At 40.3% G+C, this 23302-nt stretch overlaps 1 protein-coding gene across 6 annotated transcripts in view; it reads left to right on the top strand.

Moving 5' to 3' along the window:
• The first annotated feature begins 2851 nt into the window (after positions 1-2851).
• PLGRKT (plasminogen receptor with a C-terminal lysine) overlaps positions 2852-23302 on the top strand; it is a 44575-nt gene continuing 24124 nt past the window's right edge. Inside the window, exons 1-3 of one of the 6 annotated variants that reach the window (XM_069474185.1) lie at positions 2852-2959; positions 5429-5555; positions 7750-7836. In XM_069474185.1, the coding sequence (XP_069330286.1) occupies positions 7756-7836 (81 nt within the window). In that variant the 5' untranslated portion in view covers positions 2852-2959; positions 5429-5555; positions 7750-7755. Of the gene's footprint in view, positions 2960-4279; positions 4373-5428; positions 5556-7749; positions 7837-23302 lie in introns of those variants that run through there. The other 5 variants (XM_069474188.1, XM_069474187.1, XM_069474183.1 and 2 more) reach the window with 5 other exon arrangements.

The raw sequence follows: 23302 nt of genomic DNA, 5'->3' as shown, positions 1-23302 counted from the left end.
TGTCACTGTTGAGGAATGGACAAAGTCTAAAGAAGTCTTGTACAAAGCTCCAGGGATGCTCTGTTGCTGAAGATTGTGCCCAGGGCACAGGCATGCCCCAGGATTGGAATGAAAGGTTAAAATTCAGAAACTGGGGAACATCATCCCAGAATGGTTTAATATTAAAGAGCTTCTAGGCTCAGCTGCATGCTTGCAGTCCTTCATGGGCTGAAGTTCTTGGCTAAACCTTGTTCCCAGATTAACAGGGAAATTCACATCCTTGTGAAAGCATCTCTGTTAAAAGGAAATGTCTCGAGGCACATCTTGAGCTTCCAAAAACTTTATTTTTTGAAAAGCTACTACTTTATGTAGGTATAGGAAAATATTGAGCAATTTTACTGTCCTGGGGTAGGGAGCTGCCAATGAATTAAGAATTTTACATTAATTTCTCTAAAATATTTATACTATTTAACCAAGTATTTCTAATACAAATATTAAAAAGCTATATATATGTATATATATGAATGTTATCATAATGTTATTGGCAATAACAAAAAATCGGAAATATCCAACAATGGAAGTTGTTGTATACACACTTGTTGAAAATCATTTAGCTGTTAAAAATGGTAAATATGTAACAACATGAAAATCTGTATGCTATAATGCAAAATGATAAAAAGCACATATATATATTTGTGTAAAACTAAGAACACATATATTCATAAATTCATACAATTTGAAATAATTCACATACCAGTTAAAGTTATATACCATTTGATATTGAAATAAATTTCTTTTAATCCTCTTACCCCACATTCCATAAAATGTGTCCAATATCTATATCAAGATTTTTCTCAATTCCCTGGGCATATATTCTTATGGTCACATTTTTCACTTATATTTTAAAATTATGAACAGTATCATATATACAAGAACACTTATAATGTGTGTGTACAGTTTAAGGTGCATCCATCAGGAATCAGAATTTTACTCAGTTGGTTTGCCTAAAGATATACTAATGAAGACACTATTTAAAGGGGGGTGGACTAGTTTAAGAAAACCATCCTGTTGAAGCACCCAGAATCCCGCAACAGCAGGAAGTCTGTGCCATCTCTAGGCTATAAAGCAAGGGAGGAAAGTGTTTCCAGAGCTCAGTGAGCTGGAGCCATGGAGGAAGGACCACTTGTCAAAAGGTGCAATTGTGCTGAAACACAGCCACCACCAGGTCTTCAGCCAAAAAAAGAGAAAGAATGGAGAATATACATCCTGATGTCTTTTTCCTCTTGCTTTCCATATGCCTGAATGTCTTCCACTCTCCATACGCAAATGGAAACCAACTGAGGAGAGCCCAGGAGATGCTTTCCAGTGAGGTCAGCTTCTGGTGTAGGGAACAGGGCAGGAAAGGGAGGAGAATGGATATGAGGGAAGGCAAACACAAAACCCAAAAGCTTGCTTGTTTTGGCACCCAGCATTTATTCTTGCCCTTTGTTCAGATGCAGAGAAGCTCATCCCCTACACATGGGAACCACAGAGTCTGACAAAATATTCTTTATTTTTTTAAAAAAGATATTTTGTAGAGACAGAGTCTTGCTCTGTTGCTAGGCTGGTTTCAAATTGCTGGCCTCAGGTGATTCTCCTGCCTCGGCCTTCCAAAGTGCTGGGATTACAAGTGTGAGCCACCACGCCCAGCAAAGATGTTCTGCTTGACCAAAGTTTAGTCCAGCTCCTCTAAGCCCTCTCCTCAACTAGGTCTTGACCTTGGGCATCAGTGTCCATCTTTGCAGAATTAGTTTTAGGAAGAATCCTGCTAAGTCAGTTTAGAGAGAATCCCCCCACCCTGCCTATTTGATCATCCTCAATATATGATAAAATTCCTCATCCCCCACCATCCTCCAGGTGATGTCTGATCATTCTTGCCTGCCTTCAACAAGAATCCTATTAGGTCAGTTTAACAAGAATTCCCCCTACTCTTTCCATCTGCTCTTAGTAATTTTCTATCCACTGACCTCCCCTCACTGCATTCCAACCCCCTCAACCTGCTCCTTGGCTATAAATCCCCACTTATCCTTGCTGTATTTGCAATTGAGTCCAGTTCTATACTTAAGTCTCTTTTCCCCTATTGTTCCCAATAATTCCTGAATAAAATTCAATTTTACTACTTTTAACTATTGTCCAACTCTGGTTTTCTTTAACAAGCCCCATAAGCCACCATATTGCCTTGAGGTGATCTCAATTCAGGTATACTCTCACCTAGAAACTAAATCCTAGTATTTATTTCCACCAGTACTCTTCCTGCAAGGTAACAGGGAAAGAGGGGCAAGGAAAAAATAATCAATTGACATTTTAAGTGCAGAACTACTATAGTCCTGCCACTATAGCTTGTTGCAAGACTAAAATTGATAATCCTAGCTTCTGGATCATTCATCTGTGTTTCCCCTGCCCACATCAGGTAGATCAGAATTTTTTACCTGGTATAGTGCTACAACATTTTAATTTCTGCATGATCTGAAACTTAAGTGGTCCTGACTTTATTGGGTTCCTACAGTAATCTAATGATCATTATTATTGCACATGGTAGTATTAAGAAGTGCCCAGTGAACCTCTGGGTTTCATAGTTCTCCTTGCCCTCATTGTGTAGCTGTAACCCAATATCCCCTTGGTAATTGGGATCAATCATCCCAATTCCATCACTCTGAGAAACAAAATGACCAGGGGGCACTTCAGCTTCCAATTCAATAAAACCATAGCTAGGTCCTCTAGTGGAAAAATTTCTTCCTTTTGATCTTGGACTTCCAAACACAATACACCCAAGGTTGTAGAAATGATGTATTGGATATTTTCTGGTTTTCCTTCCAGGCATTGTGCTTAGGAGGCTGACCTCTACAGACTGCATCAACCCAGCTCCCTTGTCTTCTGGCTTCATGGTGGATCCAGCCAATGGAAGCCTCCAGCCGGATATTAGAGCTGGGAGGGCAGAGAGGTGGGTCTTTCTTCTCTATCCTGTCCCTGCTTTGGGCTGAGGTACAAGCATTGGCTACAATAATAGGGTCTCACCCTGCTCAGCTGAAGGTTGGCATTGATTTCTTTCCTCTACTCAACAACATAGCTCCTGTTGGGTACCCTCTCCTACAGCCACAGCTACAGCTCCTGCTGGTTTTAGTAACTGCTCCCTTCCCTCTGTCCCTTCAGGCCTAGAGTTCGTAACAGCTCCCTACTGTTGCTGGTTTATTACTACTGTCTATTGAAGGCTAACTATGTGCCAGACACTGTGCTAAGTACCTCAAGAATCTCATTTAGTCCTCACGACTCATCAATAAATTAGTTGGCTTTAGTCTTATCGTAAAGGTGATAAAGTCATAGAGTGACAGTGACAGAGCTGGAAATTGAATGTAGGTGTGTTTATATTAGAGTCTGTGCACTCAAACGCTATTCCTTACTTCTTGTTTTAGTTGTTAACCACCCTTAAAGAGTGCCGAAGCTCCACATGGCTTTGCTCCAAGTAACCCACGCACTCCCACAACTGGAAAAGACGGTGCTGTTGCAATTTCCCATCCAGCTATTCAACCAATAGTATCTGGAACGTGAGACCCAAGTTCCAGAATACTGAGGGCTGCTGTTGACAGCATCAAGAAAAGCCCGGGAGGTCAGTGCGCTGTTCACTCACATGCTAAGCCTGGAGGAGGTCAGACGCCTTCTCTACTGATGTGGTAGTTAGCCAGGGCTAAAGAAGGCACCTTCCTCATGGACCTTCTTCACGGCCAGAGACTGGTAAAATTTATGCTCTTCTCCCAAGCTATTTGGTAGTAAAGGACAGAGTGCCAACATATCAAGTGTTCTCTCAGTAAGACTGGGAGAGAGACTTGGCTTACTCAAGACAGAAATTGCTTGTGAGGGTGAGAAGAAATGGACATCTCTCTGAGCAACAGGAAGGAAAGATGGCTCTGTCCAAAAGGGAAGAATTAGTAATTTCGGTGAAGTCTGTTCTTTTTCGTTTCCTGGCTTACTTTTTGCCACTTTAACGGTGGTAGTTTTGCAGATAAGGATACTGATGCCTCTCATTGAGATTTCCACTCTGCTTCCCCTGTTTCTGCTCAAAATCTGACAGCTGAGTAGCAGCGCGTTTGAATTTGCCCCTTTGACCTGCCCCTCCCACCTCCGGTCCCCGAGTGCCTGGCCCGGAAGGACACACCAGGCGTCTGTCGGGAGTGCTGGCCCTTTAAGGAAGTCGAGGGCCGCGCTGATTGGCTGAGGCTCGGAATCTACTGTCAAGGTCAGCCAATCCCGAGGCTCTCCGGGGCAAGGCCCGGTCCCTGCCGTAGTCTAAAGGAATCCGGGCCTGGAGGCTTCTGCGGCGATCCCCTCGTGCCTGCGCCTTCGCCGCGCCCACTGCCCAGTGAGTGAGCGCCGGCCTCAGGCGGGTGGGTGGGAAGAGTCCGCGCGACTGCGTCAGTCGGCGCGACTCCCGGGCCCGGCGTGCCAGGCCGCGCTGGGCGCCCTCTCCACGTGAGCGCCCGTCCCTGGCTGCCCTACCTACTGCCCATGGGTGTGATAGGTATTGCCAACCTCGTTTCTTTAGAGTCCGTTCTCGTCGCATGGGCTCGTGACCTCTCCGTATCGTTATAATAGAGTTGGGAAAAATATCACCAGAAATCCGCATACCATTGCGGGGGCGGGGGGGAATAACTAAATTACAGTAATTGGCTCCAAGGAGCGAGGGTGGAGTTAATTACAGAAAATCGCCAGGAAGCGTGGGCTGTGCCCTGGTATTTGCAGGGGGAAGTGATCTAGTGTCAATGGAACCCAAATATTTGTTGAAAATAATTGTGATTATACGACGAGTCATAAGTTTAAGTAATGTGTCACTTGATCAGGAAATAAGTGAACACAGAAATGTGGATAACAGAATCATGGAATTATCTTTTTGTTTTTTTAAAGTAAAATCAAATCCATGTCTGATTTGACCAGAGAAAGTCTGCCTGGACCTTGCAGCCCCAACTCCCCTCCCCAGAAATACACCTTCTCATAGTAATCAGTAGAACAGCAGAGGCAGGGCTGGAGCATGAAAGACCCCTTACAAAGTCTCAGGAGTAATTAAAGGAAAAATGAAGGTAGAAGGGATTCAAATCAGCATTCTCAGCCCTTTGAGAAACACTGTGTCTTAAGTTGTGTTAAGTAGCAAGAAATTTTTTACCCAAGATAAAGCATTAGAATTTTTCAAAGACTTATGCAAACGAGTGAAGTCAAAGTTTACCCTATTGCAAGGTCACTCTTGCTTATTTTCTGGTATATATTTTGTGAGTGGGAGGGAAAAAGCCTAGAATATTCTAGACACCCTAAGGAATACTCCCAGACTTTGCAAAATGGCTTTCTAAGGGATGGGGAAGGAGAAGAGGTTGAAAGTACTGAACTCCAGGGTGAAGTTGACAGGGTGAGGTGTGTTTATTTTCAGGTGTGTTTTCTCAGAGGGCAGCTCTATTTCCTGCTTGGTTTCTACCTTTGACCTATCCTTCTAGGAGTGTCCTGTGACACATCCAAACTACAAGTCCAGACCCCAAGAGAGCAAGGCCCAGAAAGAGGTAAGTCTAAATCCTAACTTCCCAGATAGTTTTTCTTTTCCAGATTATTGGCATGAGACTGTACCTCTCTCTCTCTCTCTTTTTTTTTTTTTTTTTTTTGAGACAAAGTCTTGCTCTATTGCCCAGGCTAGAGTGCCGTGGCATCAGCCTAGCTCACAGCAACCTCAAACTCCTGGGCTCAAACAATCCTCCTGCCTCAGCCTCTCGAGTAGCTGGGACTACAGGCATGTGCCACCATGCCCGGCTAACTTTTTCTATATATTTTTAGTTGTCTGGTTAATTTCTTTCTATTTTTTAGTAGAGACGGGGTCTCACTCTTGCTCAGGCTGGTCTCGAACTCCTGACCTCTAACGAGCCTCCTGCCTCAACCTCCCAGAGTGCTAGGATTATAGGCGTGAGCCACTGCGCCTGGCTGAGACTGTACCTTTCTTTAGGGGAGATTCACTGCCTTACAAACAGCAGCACTCTAAGGGATGCAGCTCTGTGACATATGGAGTAGGTGCATGGAGAAATGGTACTAGAGGACAGTTGTTTTCTTTATAAATGTTTGCAGCAGATGTAAAAATTCAATCATCCCCTCCAATGTGCAGAAGAAAAATAAGGAATGGCAAATGGCCTGAGCCACAGTTTTTCTTGTATGACTCATGCTTTGTACAAACATTTATGGGAAGTAGACACCATGGAGACTATCAAGATGGATAATATATTGCTCCTGCTTTCAGGCAAGTTCTGGTCTGCTATTAGAGACAATTCACATGGGGGCTGTCAAAGTTTGGAGAAAGGAAAGAACTAGATCTGCCCACTCTGAGCAGGTGCCCTCTAACTCCTGTCACAGGGTGCTGGAGTTGGATAGGGGCAGAGGGGAAAGGAAACCTCATGACCTCCCAGGCCTATTTAGGGCTGTACCTCTTCTCCCCAGTAAGTGGTTTGGCCTCCTGTGCCCAGCTTTGAAGCTGACTCTAGCTCAGAGCACCTGTAACTCTAGGCTATATCCTTGGCCAGAGTTCAAGGAAGTCACTGAAGTCTGGCTTGCAGCTCCCACTCACCAGGAGTCCCATTGGCAGGGCTAACCCATCCCACTTGCCCTGAAATACTCCTCCTACCCCCACCATCTTCGCCTCAGTTACACAGAACCCAGGATTTCCTGATGAGGACATGCAAAATAGGAGACCTGGTTGGGCTTCCCACAGAATACTTATGAATCCTGGCTGTAAAGCATTAAGACTGGCCTCTCTGACCCTGAGGTTCCACAGTCCTACTCAACAGCCTACTAAAGAGAAAAGATATTGGCAACATTGTTGAGGAGGGTAGAGAAGTTATAACTTTCCCCTGAGTTTTGCAGTCTTCTCAAAGTGCAATCAACAACTCAGTGAAGGTCTTCTGTACCTACCCAATTGGATTAAGAACAAAAACTGGAGTTCAGGCCCACCCAGAGTTGACAGCCTACTTAAGAACTTCTTATGTAAGATAAACAAGATAGACAATCTTGTGTATTCATTTAAAAAGTGCATTTCCCAGGCCATGTGTTTATCCCTATGTTTTTCTCCTTTTGAGAACTTCAGTACATACTAGCTTGGAGAGAATAAAGGTGAAGCTGGAGGAGGATGGCTGAGGAATGGCAGCAGTAGGTGGATGGAAATAAGGAGCATGTAAAGGGAGTCAGGGATGTGTGGACCAGGAGACACTTAAATCTGCTTAAAACACAAATGCAAGAAACACAGAGAAATCTGTTCTCAAGATGCACAAGGCATCTTCTGAATCACCCGTCCTCGCATGCAAAAGTTCTTTTGTCCACTCATAAAGAAAGTAAGAGACTATATGGTATTCCCTCTGTCTCTCACCAGAAAAAGACAGTTGTTGGGTTTTTTTTTTTTTTTCCAAGTATTTAGTTCTTTAAAATTTATGGTGGGAAGAAAAATCAGAAAACATAGAGCCATGTATTTATAGAGCAGGGAAAGATTTTGGAAATCATCTAGTTCAGTCAGCAGGTCTTAGATGAGTAAATGATGGCCAGGCTGGTTAAGTATGGCCAAGGTCAAGCAGGTAGTTAGAAGCCAGGACTAGAATCCACACTATTTTCTTAGGTCAGAAATTTTATCTTTTTTTTACTTTGTCATAAGCTCATGGTAGCCCAAAGCAGAGTATACAAAGATGCACGTAGTATATTAAGTCTCCTTGCTTTTTTACACTTTAGGTCAAGATGGGGTTTATATTTTCAAAGTCTATGAAGGAAAACATGAAAAATCAACAAGAGTTTGCGGTTATGAATGCTCGACTTCAGGTACATTTTAAAATAATTAAGCTATTACGTTGTTACAGTGGTTAAAATTTCTACCACATGTGTTCTAGCAGTGTGTTTTCTTTGACTCCAAAAGATAAAATGCTCTTAGGGTGGGGGCAGGGGGGGAGGGGGCTCCATCCTTAAAACAGATGAAATGGATTACTCTGGTGAATAAGCTTGTTTAAATCTTCAATCCAGATAGTCGTGTAAAAATTTCCATAGTGCAGGAAGAGATAACTGCTTGGAATGTATGGTAGACTGAATAATGGTCACCAAAGACATCCACGTCCTAATCCCCAGGACCTGTGGATATGTTACTTTACATGGCAAAAGGGACTTTTCAATGAGATTATTTAAGAAGTTTGAAATGATGAGACTCTTCTGGATATCCAGATGGGTCCACTGCAATCACAAGTGTTCTTATAAGGGAAAGAGGGAAGCAGGAGAGTAAAAGTGAAAGTGAAAGAGAGAGAGATTTGAAGTTGCTACACTGGTGGTTTTGAAGATGGAGTATGAGTCACGAGTCAAGGAATTCAGAAAGCCTCTAGAAGGGTAGAAAAGGCAAGGAAAGAGATTCTTCTCTAGAGCTTCCAGAGAGATGCAGTCCTGCCAGCCCATTTGAAACTTCTGACCTCAAAACTGTAATATAATAGATATGTGTTGTTTTAAGCCAGTCAGTTCGTGATAATATGTTCCAGCACCAAGAGGAAAATAATACAGAGTGTGAAAACTTGACACTGGATTTATACAATGACTGGATAGAAAGGATCAAAGCACCATAGAAGGTTGTCTAATTGTCTACTGTAGGTTGTCAAACGCATTTTAAAATGTTATAAGTCAAAATGAAGTGTTAAAAGTTTGAATTATTTTTTTAAGATTTCAGACAAAGATCTCTAGACGTCTGTGGTCCATTATAGCCCTGGGAGTAGAAGCTCCCACTGTGAGGCAGTGTAGACAGTGGTTAAAAGTGAGTACTAAAGCTAGATGGCCTGAGTTTGAGTCCTAGTTCCAGCCCCAACTAACCGTATGACTTGTGCTTCAGTATCCTGATCTATACAATAAGGGTAATAATATCCCCCTCAGAGGGCTGTTTTAAGGAGTAAAGATGATATATAGTATATAAAACAATGCCTCAAGTCTTTAGAAAAATGCCGCTCACTCAACAAGTATTGGTTGTTGCTGTTGTTGTTATTATTGCTATTAATAGCAGTTATAGACTGACAAGAGTGTCTTGTGCAGAATAAATATTTCTTTTTGGGGAATAAAACAATTGGAAGAATGGGCAATTGAATTATTGTAACACAGCAAAGTGACTTAGGGGAGACTAAATATTAGGTATATGGATAAGCCAGGTATATCAGATGTGTCCTTGTCAAAGACCTTTGGAAACTATAGGGCTTTTACTCTTATGTCAGTCCTCATGAAGTCAGGGTCTGTGAAACGTCTGGCATTTTACCCTGCTTGCAAGATAACAAGTTAGCCTATTATAGAAGACGGGAGATGCCTATGTCAGAGGTACAGGACTTCATTACTCACAGCACAGTAAGCAGCATGAGCATGATGTTGGTTGGTGTCAATTCCCCGTGTCCCCCAGGACTCCTGAAGATGACAAAGATGGGCATGGGCTGAAATGGGTGCTGGGCACTCCATGGATTGTGTCACATTTGAGGAATATTGAGCTCAGGGAATCTATTGCTTTCACAGTGACCCATGAGTGGGGGGTGGGCAGCAGCGGGAGGAGAGAGGAAGGAGCTACTTTGCCTCATTCTTCAAAATTGTTCACTGAAACACACCCCGAGAAATGAGCTGAGTAAAGAGCAGTCAGGGCCTTGCATTCTTGATCTAGCCATCAAGAATGTGAGAATATTCAGAGTCTATTGTGGATTGCTTCTCCCAAGAACCTGCCCCGCAGTCTGATTGACCAGAGTTCTGAGACAGCTTTGAGTTCTGCCCACTGACCCCAGCGGTCAGGCTTTCTATAGCTGGTGCTGAGGTCAAACAGCAGCAGTAGCACTATCTGCTCCCTCAGTTTTCAGCTTAGCTGAATCAAAGGTAAACCAGGCCCAGGCATTTAGGAGAATCCGTGTGAATCCAGGGCCCCATTGAGTAAGTAAGCTTTGTTTCGGGTGGCAAGAGTGAGGTGAAGTTTTCCCCAAAGGGGTAGCTACTATTCCTTTGTGCAAAACTGAGACAAAACTAGAGCCAGGCCAGCCATACCCTCAAACAATTTATTTTCATTTAACCAACAAATATGCCCTTTCCATGTAGTTGCCATGTCCTAGTTGGCCCACCCCAAAATGGGGATGTCAGGCCTGAGAGTCACAGGGCCTTCAAGGGTCAAGTTTTCATTTTTAACAGAGCTCAGCAGCAGGCCAATAATTGGCTACCTTTTTGAATAACTGAATGGGTTGAATTGTGTCCTCCCAAAATTCATATGTTGAAGTCCTAACCCCCAGGAACTTGGAATGTGACCTTATTTGGAGACAGGGTCTTTCCAGAAGTAACTAAGTTAAAATGAGGTCATGAGAGTGGGCCCCGATTCAGTGACTGGTGGCCTTATAAGAAGAGGAGATTTGGACACAGGCATGAATACCAGGAGAAAGCAATGTGGCTATGAAGACGGCTGTCCACAAGCTAAGGAAAAGGCCTGGAGCAGATGCTTCCCTCACTGCCTTAGCAAGGAGCCAACCCTGCAGCCATTCTGATCTCAGATTTCTAGCCTCCAGAACTGAGACAATAAATTTCTGTTGCTTAAGCTATCCAGTTGTGGTCCTTTGTCGTGGCAGCCCTAGCAAACTGATATAGGGTGTATTTGGTACCTGTTTCTGACAGGTGGCACTGCTGTATCGGGCAATGGCTTCTCTGGAGGTTGACTGATTTCCCCCTTTTCTCTCTAGGACTGTATTGTTTCTATTAGACCACCTGGAAGGGGTCTGGAAATCCCTGAATGAGAGGGTCACTGAGTTTTACAATGCCAGCATTTCATCATACATTTATATGTGGGGACGGGGGAGTGTGAACAAACATCACAGTATCTTGAATTGGCTCAAGGTCCCTTTAATTTCCCGTCTTCACTGTGAACTTTACTCAAACTGTATCAGTTGAATTCAGGTGCTCTACCCACCCCAATCAGAACACAAACCAAAGAGTTTAACATGGGTATTTAAGAGGTTATAATAATTTCAGATTATGCTGTCTTCCAGCTGGGGGAGAACAATTGGGAGTGCAAAAGAGCAGGGAGGGCTTTTTATCCTCTGGGTGCTGCTTCCTCCCCTGTGTACCCCAGGCTCTGGAGAACACTGCCATTCAGGGGCATTGTTCTTTTAGCCTTCACTGGTGCCACAGTGCTGCCCTGCAGCCCTTGGCACTTTGGGCCACCCCAGTGCTTAGTATAGTTTCCTTCCATGGGACCAAGCAGACTTTGACTCCTACATCCAACAGAGCCATAAACGTTGGAGTCCTTCCCTTCCCTGAAGTTCCCCAGCATACCCAGCTTTCTTCCCTAAAGCAGCTGAAGTTGGGGGAGAGGTAGAGGAAGGGACGGGGTGTGAAGGGAGAGAGCAGCTCAGTGCCTATAAGCAAGGCTTTGTATTTACCTTCCCCTGCTACTGGGCTCAACAAACACATTTCTAATGCTTTCAGTCTTCCCAGAGTTCTCTATCCTCAATGCTGACACCATGAGTTTCAGCTCTGGGGACCCCTTGACTGAGCAGCCATAGCCACATTGCCTTGTGTTTTGGCTGGAGTGTGGGGCTTTCTGCCCCACCATTATGATAACATCCTTCCCTTCTCCCACCCCAGAGGGGAGCATGCCACAGCCAAAGCACCATTTGGACAGCTTGTTTCAACTCTATCTTTTATTGCTCAACCTCATTTAATACACAGGACAGTGAGGGTCTCTGATTCTACTCTCCCACCATCACTGCCACCTAGGTGAGAGCATTTGCTACCAGATCTCAGGGAGTCTTTTCATATCCTCTAACCCAACCAATGAGGATCCTTGTCCTTTCTCCCCTAGAAAGTCATATCTCTCTGTCGGCATCTCATCCTTGTCACTGAAACTATAAGGCCCTGTGACGCATCTGGGGTATTTTATCCTACTTGTAAGCTATAGTAGTCCCTGTTATCTGTAGGGGATACAGTCCAAGACCCCCAGTGGATGCCTGAAATCACGGGTAGTACTGAACCGCAGATATACTATGTTTTTCCCTATACATGCATACCTATGATATTTAACTTTAATTAAAGTTTAATTTATAAATTGGCCATAATAAGAGATTAACAATAAGTAATAGAATAGAATAATTATAACAATACAGTGTAATAAAAGTTACATGAATGTGGTCTCTCTTTTACCCTCTCTCAAAATGTCTTGTACCAGAGATCTTAGCAACCTCTGCATATGCTTTTTTTCCGTTTCCTTTATAAGTCAAGAACTTGAAACTTTTCACTTAAAGGAAGTACTTTATGGCTTCTCTTTGGCATGTCTGAATTGTTGGCATCACTCCCTTTGCACTTTTGGGCCATGATTAAGTACACTAAGGGTGACTGGAACACAAGCACTGTGATACTGTGACAGCTGATCTGATAACTGAGATGGCTACTAAGTGATTAATGGTCAGGGAGCACCGACAGCATGAATATCCTGGACAAAGGGCTGATTCACATCCCGGGTGTGATGGCACAAGATTTCATCATGCTACTTGGAATGGCATGCAATTTAAAACTTATGAATTGTTTTTTTTTTTTCTGGAATTTTCCATTTAATATTTTCAGACCAAGGTTGACCAGGGGTAACTGAAATGGTAGAAAGCAAAACCACAGATGGGGGGGGGGAACTACTGTAACAAATTAGCCTGTTATTGTTTCATGGATGCTGGCAGAAGGCTTTATTACTCATAGCACAGCAAGCAGCATGTGCACACCATTGGCACCAGTTTTCCATGCACTCTAGTCCCATAGGTGAGCCTAGTTGGATGTCGAGATGCACTGGATTTGTGATACAGCTGAGGAACGTTGAGCTTATGGAATCTATCACTTTTATCGTGAGCGGTGAGCAAGCCTACACTTTGGGAGGAGATGTTACTTCATCCCTCAAGGGTGCTTGCTGCAAACACAACTCTGGGAAATGGTCTAGGCCAAGAGCAGTCAAGGCCTGCGTCCTCGGGCTACCCAGCAAGAATCTGCAGGAAGACTCAGGGCCCACGGTAGGTTGATTCTCCCAATACATGTGTTGCTTAAGATGACTAATTTTTCCTTGTTGATTAAGATATACTTTATTATTTATCTTTTAATTTCAAGGAAGTATGACTAGGAGAATACAGATCAACAACGTTGAACCAGCCTTCTAACCCTAGAGCAACTTGAGTTCTGATCCTAACTGGAGCATCTTAGGGAGAAACATTCTCATCTATAGCAGTTTTGGAAGATTGGGTTGGTCCTGGAATGTTTCCTATTTGAAGGAATTAAACTTTCAGCATCATTCTTAGGGTTTAGAGCTATTCTTTGTTCAGAGTATGAAATATTTGATACATACAGAATATATTTATAACAAATATAAGTTATGAAGCATAATAAAGTGAACACCATGAACCCACCACTAAACTGAAGAATTATGTCGTCACAAGCTACCTGTGGGTTCCTCCTTATGTGTTAAGTGAACCCAAACTAGCTAAGGCTGGGCTGGAATTGACCTCATGTCCCAGAACTGCCTAGGACTGAGAAGGACCCTGCACGTGGAATGGAATGGGCCGCTGAGGTGGGGGATGGCATGCCCTTGAAAGGTCTTCAGAGGTGAAGTTTAAAAAAATCCAAATTGAAATTCCATGTCTAAATGATATCTTTAGCCTGTGATTTAGTCTTCTGACAATTTTCCTATTCAATAGCACCTCAAAGGAAAGGGTAAATAGAAGAAATAAAGCGAAACGTTTATTAGAGAAAAGTTTAACAATGGGAATACTTATCCCAGTGAAGTTTTTTTCTATATTTTTTGATAGTAAAAGCTAAATCACAACTCAATCCTTTTTTTAAATTTTGAGACACAGTCTTGCTCTGTTGCATGGGCTAGAGTGCAGCAGCAGCATCATAGCTCACTGTAGCCTCAAACTCCTAGACTCATACAATCCTCCCACCTTAGCCTCCTGAGTAGCTGGGACTATAGGTGCATGCCACCACACCTGGCTAATTTAAAAAAATTTTTTTGAAGATGGATCTCATTATGTTGCCCAGTCTGGTCTTGAACTCCTCAAGTGATCCTCCTGTCTTGGCCTCCCAAAGTGCTGGGATTACAGGTATGAGCCACTTTACCTGGCAATAATTCCTTATTATTGTTTTTTTTCTTTTGGGGAAAAAGACCAAAATTAGTGATTCAAGCACATCTCTTATACCAGTGGCCAAGCTCTCAATCCTGGCTGAACATTTGATTCATCTAGAGGCTTTTAGATGTCTGGATCCTGCCCCAGACCAGTGAGATCCCTTCATGGCTGAGTGTGGACATTGTTGTTATTAAGTTCTCCAGGGACTACAATGAATATCCTGGGTTAAGAAACTTTGTCCTTTCCTTCTTTGCTACATAATCACAATTGGTGATGGGCAATGATTTAATATGATCAAATTGGCGATGGAAAACACATAAGCTTTCAATTAATAGTAATTTAATCATGAAATGAAATTAAATCAGTCACTGGAGTCTAGTTAATAAAATTTACAAAAGGCCTCAAATCAACAAGCTTTTTTTTTTTATTAACAACTTTGGTTCAAATTGTGATGGTAGGGGTTCACACTACTAGTTATAATGGTATTTTTCAGACCATCAACAAACTTTAATTTCCCACTGCCTTTTCTAGCTTGTATTACTGGAATGGTGGATGGACGGTTACACTCGGTATATTAAATATCACTCACGTAAAGATGAATACTTTCTTAAAATGCCAGTAGATGGCGCACCTGAACTAATTTTATATCACCTGAGTGGCTGGAAAACCATTCTGATGTAAAATAGGATAGAAACTGGAAGTGAACGCAGAGAGAATGAAACAAGAACAGATTCCATAGGTCCATGCTATGCTGCACTTTTACGTAGGCAAAGCAGTATGGTTAACATAAAGATTAATTCGGCAGTGAACAAATGTTTCTTTATTGTTTATTATATTTATACAAAAAATTGAAGATTTAAAAAAAAATACATGAGAACCAGTCTTTGGTCTGTGTATCTATTGTTAAGAGTTTTGTGTTAAGAAAATGAGGCATAGCTATAAACCCCAAAATACACTTATTTAATATGTACAAAATAGTGTGCTACATGCTAAGCAGGATTCAGAAATGGGTAAGGCATGAGCTGTATATTCAAAAAACTTCCTGTCTAGTTTGGTGGGAAAAGAGTGAGATATGCTGCAAATAACCAGTTTGTGTGTGCATGTGTGTGTGTGTGTGTGTGTGTGAGTGTGTGTATATGTATGTATGTATGTGTGAGAGGCAGAATATTGGCCTCTTAAAGTTATCCATGCCTTAATCCCTGGAATCTATAACTGTATTACTTGTAAATATTTCAGTATGAATCTCTAATAGATATGGATGTAACCATATTTAACTAATTTGGCAATAATTTCTTTCTGTTATATAAAACTTCATCTCAATTGCCTCATATATGTCTTTTTACAGTTGTGTTTGAAACAAGGATCCAAGCAAAGTTTTAACACTATCTTTGGCTATTATGACTTCTAGGTCTTTCTTAATTTGTGACGATATCCCTTCCTTTTTACTTGTCATGCTACTTATTTCCTGAAGAAACCAGGTAATCTGTTCTGTGGAATGTCCCATAGTTTGGATTTGGCTGATTGCTTCCACATGGTATTTTTGAATATTTTCTTCTATCCTTCATTCTTCCTATAAACTGGTAAATCTAGGGGGTTTGATTAGACTCAGGTTCAATTCTTTTAGCAAGGATGCTTTATAGGTGGTACTGTATACTTCTTATCACATCACATCATAAGGCACATAAGGTCTGGTGGTCTTAACTTTTACTCGTGTCAACCTGATTTATCCATTATAAAATTCCCCATCAACCTGTCATCTACTGGCTTTGCTATCCATTCATGATCATTGCTTAGATCTGTGACTTCATTAGGGCTTGAAAAAATGGTGATTTTAGAAAAAGATCCTTTCACTCCTTCTTCGTTTATTAGCTGGAAATTTATTAAGAACTTTCTCTTACTAACTACTTGCTTACCCTGAGGTACAGTTTGTACAAGAAATACAAAATAAATGCTTGATTCTTTCCTTTTATTTAACAATTTTCAGAATAGTGAATTGATACCCTAGGAATCTCTAAAAGTAACCAAATAATTTTTTGTTTGTTTGTATGACTATAAACTTTTGATATGTTTTAATCAGTTCTTTGTGATGCTCAAATTGTCTCATCTTTAGTTAGTGGGAGCTTTTTCAAGTTGATGCCTATGTCTTTTAGACAAGATCCAAGTAATCAATGATCGTGGGGAGATTGTGTAGCCTGTTTGTGTCTCATTTCCCACATCTGAGTATGTAATTTAATAATGAGGATCATGGCACTTTGTAGAGTTGCTGTGAGGATTAGATGAGATGACCCATGTATAAAACTTTAGTACACAGCATATGCCCCATGTAAACACTCAGCCAAGTCAGTAATGTAAACAAAATTTTTATTACTAGAATTGACATTCTTTCATTTGCCAAATATTTCTGGAGGCCCTGCTGTATACTGGCAACATTTAGTTGGGGAGAGATAGCAGTGAACAAAAGTGATAAAGTCCCTCCCACATGGAACTTACGCTTTAACGTAGAACACAGGCCACAAACCAGCTAACCACAGCGTGTTAGTGGTGGTTAGTTCTGTGAAGAGAAAAGCAGGGTGGGGGGATGCCTGGAGAAGGAAGATAGGTGGGTGGGGGGTACCATTTTTGGTAAAATGGTTAGTGAAGGCCTCTCCAGAAGGTGACATTTGAGCAGAGCCTTGGGAAATGAAAATGAGCCACGTAGATAATCGGGGAAAGACAGTTTTAGGCAGAAGGAAAATGAGTGTAGAGACTCCAAGGAGGGAGAACGTGTGGTGACTCAGAGGAACAGCAAAGAGGCCCAGTGGCCAGAGCTCTGGAAGGAGTGGAAGAGTGGAGGGAGATGAAGTCAGCACTCACATAGGCCTTGTGCCCATGACAACTGTTTGACATGTATTCTGAGTGATGTGGGAAGCCACTAAAGGGCTTTGAGCAGAGTCGTAACATGACCTGATGGTTTTTGCAATATAAAAGATTGCTCAATGAATGCTTTTGCAAATACATAAGACTCAAAGCAGCAAATAACTATTATGAGCACATTTTAAAATTGCTTAAACCCTTATAACTTCCAATATCTGTCATTCTTATGCCAGCTCATTTTTTTTTTTTTTTTGAGGCAAATTTCAAGATTTACCAACATTGTGAAATAGGACGGGCTCTGTGTTCTGAGGAAAGCAAGAAAGCACAGTGTGTTTATAGAGACTTGTGGTGACAAGGAACCCAGAATGTAGAGTAGATGGTGAAGAGGAGAGGAAAGCAGCCAAATCTTTGTAGGTAGAAAGACAGGTAGTGAGTGGGAGTTGGCTCAGGGGCTAGAAGTATCTGGGGACTCCAACAGGAAGCACCTCAAATAAAGGGGCAGCCTGATCACGCAAGTTCACTGAGGACAGTGGGGGCTGCCCCGCAGCATTGCCTACCTCCTGTGCTTGGATTCCCCTGTCTTCAGCATGTCCCCTTGTACCCACTTCTGCCCGTGTCTCCCTGTCCCCACTATCTGCTCCTAGTCTCCCCATGTCTCTCACCCATAATCATTCTGAGGTGCATTTTTTTGTCGTGATAAAATAGACATCATATAAAATTCACAGTTTTAAAGTGTGCTACAATTCAATGGCATTTAGTACATTACAGTGTTATGCAACCACCACCATTGTTTAATTCTATAACATTTTCATCACCTCAAAAGGAAACCCCATACCCTTAAGCAGTCACTTCCAATCTCTCCTACCCCGTCCCTCCCAGCCCTTTGCAACCACTAATCCTGCTTTCTGTCTCTGTGGATTTGCCTATTCTGGACATTTTATAGAAATGAAATCATACAATATGTAGTCTCTTGTGTCTGGTGTCTTCTATTTAACATAATCTTTCAAAGGTTCATCTATGTTGTAGCATGTATCAGTACTTCACATCTTTTTAGGGCTGAATATCATTCCGTTGTATGGATATACTACGTTTTGTTTATCCAGTCATCTATTGGTGGTTATTTGGGTTGTTTCTACCTTTTGGCTGTTATGAATAGTGCCGCTATGAACATTCTTGTATTAAGTTTTTGTTTGAACACTTGTTTTCATTCATTCTGATATATAACTAGAAATGGAATTGCTGAGTCATATAGTAATTTTATATTTTAACTTTTTGAGGAACCACCAAACTTTTCCACAATGGCTGCACCTTTTTATATTCCCATCATATCATATATACCTTACAGTTTCTCCATATCCTCACTGAAACTTGTTTCCTTCCTTCCTTCCTTCTTTGCTTCCTCCCTTTCATTCTAGCCATCTAGTGATTTTGAAATAATATGTCTCATTGTGGTTTTGATTTGAATTTCCATAATAACTAATGACATTGAACATGTTTTCATGTACTTGTTGGCTATTTGTATATTTTGTTTGGAGTAATGTCTATTTTAGTCCTTTGCCCATTTTTAAATTGGGTTGTTTGTCTTTTCATTGTTGATTTGTGAGAATCCTTTACATACCGTGGATACTAGATTTTTACCAGATATAAGATTTACAAATATTTTGTCCCATCCTGTGGGTTGTCTTTTTACTCTCTTGATAGTGTTGTTTGATGTACACAAGTCTTTAATTTTTATGAAGTCAAATTTCTTTTTCTTTTGTTGCTTATACTTTTGGTGTCATATCTGAGAAACCATTGCCAAATACAAGGTCATAAAGACTTACTCCTATGTTTTCTTCTAAGAGGCTTTTTTTTTTTTTAAATAGTTTAGCTCTTATATGTAGGTCTTTGATCCATTTTGAGTTAATTTTTGTTTGTGGTGTGAGATAAGGGTCAAACTTCATTCTTTTGCATGTGGATGTCCAGTTGTCCCGGCATGAGGTCCATTCTTTATGAGCATAAAGAAGTTAGACACTGCACAAGATTAGGGATCACATACTAAGTCTATAACTGATTCGGATGAGGAAACTACTTACCAGGTCCTGCCCACACAGCCCCTCTGAAAAGAGCATCTTCACCTTTAGTGATTTTCAAGTGTCTGAAGTTGAAAAGAGTGGCAACCTGCCGTGTCTTTGTCTTCTAAAGTTTGAATGTCTGGAAATAAGTTTAATTATATTATGAAGAATTGTGTATAAACACAAAGACTATTATGCATTATCTAACTTTTAAAGAGGCTGCTAAAAATGTTCAGCAAGGCTCCTAAGATCTGGGACAGATAATACCATGTCTGGAGTCACTTAGGGGAGATAATTAAAATACTTCAGATTTTTTCCTGTATACCAAAGTCCAGGAGTGGTAGGAAGTGAAAGAAAAATCATTAATAAAGGCCATTGATACCATAGGCACTTTTCTACAAAGGTAGACAAATGGCAAAGAAAGGTCAAGCCACCAAACTGGTCCTCTGCTGCCTACACCTTCCATGTAGATCCAGGATCCTTCCCAGACTCACTTCTCTAAGTGGGCACACTGGTTTGGGGTTTGTTCACACACTTAAGGGAGACTAATGAGCCTAGTTATAGACCATCAGAAAGTTTTTTTCTTTTGCTCCTTCAAGCTGTAATTTTATTTTTATAAATTGTTAATCAGAATGAATTTTAATTCATTTTTAATTCTTCATTGCTTGAGCAAGGGAGGTCACATTATTAACTTAGTGAGGCATTATTAAATGCCTACTATATGCAAGTTTGGGACACAGAATGATTACTAAAAATGATACTATTCTCCCACACAAAATAGGTAACCCCCAAAAAAGATCCTATAGCTTTAATAATTATTTTTGTTTTCTCTATCCATTTTAATAATATGTACATACATAGTCACATACTCATCCCACCTTATTCCAGAAATAATTTAGGGTAGTCTTGCTATTAAAATCTTTAGATTGTTTTTATTTCCTAATTGATACTGGATTTAAACTTTTCTTATATGTGTTTTGTTTCTACCTTACCTGCTTACTTAAGAAAATTAAGAATTTAGGGCAGCAGGGGAGGATTTCTAGAGAGAAAAGAAAAGCCCCTATATACATCCTTAATGTTTAGTATTAAAGGGAACAATCCAAAGTATCATTAAACTTGAATAAATTGACTACATGAAGAATAAAAGTGAATGTATATTTTTAAAAAATGTTTTATTTTGAAATAAAACAGAAAAACTGCAAAAGTAGCATGGGGAGTTTATGTATACCTTTTATCCAGCTTTCTCTAATATTAACAATTTACAAAATCATTGCACAATGATCAAAACCAGGAAATTAACATTCTTACAATAGTGTTGATTAAACTACTGATTTTTTTTTTTTTTTTGAAATTTCATCAGTTTTTCTCCTAATATTCCTTTTCTGTTCCAGGATCCGATCCAAGATCTCACACTGCATTTAATTGTTGAGTCTCCTTAGTGTCCTCCCATCTGAGACAGTTCCTCATTCTTTCCTTGGCTTTTATAAGTACTTTTGATGAGTACTAGTCAGAAGAGAAATCCCTTTTTCCTTTATTCTTATTGTGAAATATGAATTCCTTCCAATTTGCGACTTTACGAATGAGAATCATTGTGTTCCCTCGACTCATTCTAAAAAAAAAGGGTTTGTCTTTGATGGGATAAATTGTTTCAATATTTGTTGTCACTGTGGAATTATCCATAGTTGGCTTCCATCTGTACATTGAGAAGAATAATGATATAGATGCAATAAAATAATGCTTATTATGTATTATTTGAGCACAGATTTCCAGGGGGGCAAAACTATATTTTCCTAGGTTTGTCCTTCTTAAACAATGCTTTAATATTTGGGGTGCCATTTGGATATTTCCTGTGTCCAATTTTTTTTTCCTGTCAAGAGATCTGGCATCTCTCCAATACTTAGTATTTACTTTACAACTAATTTGGATTTGTATATAACCATAATTTCTTACTAAAATTAAAAAAGTTAACAATTTTAAATATATTATTGCTCACCTTTAATGTTTTCTAAGACTTTTGAATCTAAACAAGAACTTTGAAAATATTCTCTCATGCCAGCTCTAATCAGTATTTCATATAAATCAGGTGACTACTCTGCTGGTTATTCTGTGACACCTCCCTACCCCACCCCCACCCCCACCCAGCTCCATGCTTTCCCTGCCCTGAGCCCAGGGAGTCTGGCCCTCAGCACTGCATTTCCTGGGCTCCCTTGCCCTCTGGCTTCTGGTTGGGCTCAGCTAGTGGGAGGCACCAGCAGGGGGCTGGAGGGTGGGGAGACAGTGAGTTAGGTTGTGTTCTGGCAGTGGCAGTGAATTCCTAAGCCACAGATCTTTTTCAGATGTTGTCTCTTCCAGCAGCTCCAGCCCTCACTGGGTCTGGTTAACACTGTGTCCTCTCCCTTCCCTGTTTTTGGCCTAGGAGTATTTATTAATGGCTTCCTGCTGTTGTTAGCCCCTGGGTGCCTCACTATTCTGTGTTTATTAACTTAAACCCTGCCCACAGCCAGTGCAAAGTCCCTTCATTAAAGTGTTCTCAGTTAAACTCTTTTGGAGTGTGCTTTTTATGTGTATCTTTTATATTAAACACTATCTAAGATATAAAATGTACCTGCATTTATTGTGAACTCTAAAAAGGTAGTTTTTAGTGTGTGCATTAAACTGTAACCAGGCTCCTGGCAATTTGTAGATTTATTTTGTAATCCCCAAAACTACATGAGATGCATGCTAAAGCCTTTGCTATAAATCAGTACTCAGTGATCTGAAATAGTTGGCAATTTCTTTTAAAAAATTCTCCCTTTGACTATACATGAAATGACACATGGTTATGCTCACCCAACAAAAGACCTAGAACTCATTCATGAGTGGTGCATATTGGTCTCAAGGTAAAAAGCTCCACTTAAAAAAAAAAATGGAGACAAAATTTTCTTGTTCATTTGTGAAGCTTATTTGGTATACTGGAGCCATTTCTAATCTTTCTCTGGGGTACAGGCATAGACTTGTGGTAGAAGTGAACCATCGTAATTACTAATTCTGTTACCTAATTGCGTTTTCTTATTTGATTTACTATGTTTATGCCTTATTCCAATGTCATGCAAAGGCAATAATGTTAGACAAATTCATTGTGAACAAATTCATATAGGTCTATATTAATATTGAAGTGTGATCTAAAACATAACTTTTTGCTACCGCTTCCTACATTTCAACTTGTTATTCCCTCAATTATGATTTTTACATGTCTTTGGTGGGCTTCTGTTAAATTTTATGACTTGGGCTTACAGAGATGTCTATTGTACAGATTAAGTAATGAAATGTTAAACTTTTATAGTACTTGGAAATGATAGCTTTAAATACTAATATCAGTTACATACATAATTTAACAGGTTCAATTAAGAGCACCAATATCATTTTCCTTTCCTTTTAAAATTATAGTTTTAAAGTCAAATTTTATTATTTTTATGCCAATTATTTTATGATCACATCTAAATTGGTTCCTCAGGTTTTCAAGAGTAAAGTCTCCAAATACTCCACTTCCCCTACTCCTGTCCTTAAATTTAGGCATGGATTTGCAAGCAATGCCTCAGAACTTTAAAAAAAAATGTAATAATTTGATTTTACTGCTGTCTAGCCGTGTAATCGAACATGTTAGTATTTTCATTAACTTCTTCTCTTAGTGTTTATGTTAATGATAGAACCCCAAAGAGAATATTCTAATACTGATTTATTTATTTGACACTTTTTAAGCACTGACGGTATGCCAGGCCCTGTGCTAGTCAATAAGGATATAAAGATAAAAAGACAAGGATGAGAAGTTTTATAATATTTATATATTGTGAAATGTTTCAAATTATTTCACGTAATACTTTTCTTGGAAGAAGAAATATTTGGATTATGTTCAGTAAACAAAAATTTTGTGTTCTCTTTGTATCTATTAGGGAAGTTAGTGATGTTAGTTTTCAGTTTATAGTTAGGTCCAGTTCAAGTGTATTTACTAAAGATAGGTTAGAAATATGGGGGCCATTGGTTTAGGGATTTATTTATTATGGTAAGATAATTGTGTCAGCATCTGATTTTTGTTATATGTGGGCACATTCATTTGATTTTTCAATCATTGTACATGATTTGGATGCCAAATTATAGTATAATTATTTTCAGTTGTGTACTCCAAAACAAAAATATTAATTTGAAGCCATAGGAAATTTTGACCATGAAGACCTCAAAGTTTTAAAAGCTATATTGGAGTGGGGGATT

Source organism: Eulemur rufifrons, chromosome 7, assembly GCF_041146395.1.
Source record: "Eulemur rufifrons isolate Redbay chromosome 7, OSU_ERuf_1, whole genome shotgun sequence".
Classification (NCBI taxonomy): Eukaryota; Metazoa; Chordata; class Mammalia; order Primates; family Lemuridae; genus Eulemur; species Eulemur rufifrons.
The sequence above is the reverse complement of the archived record's forward strand: the minus strand, read 5'-3'. Positions and strand labels throughout refer to the sequence as shown.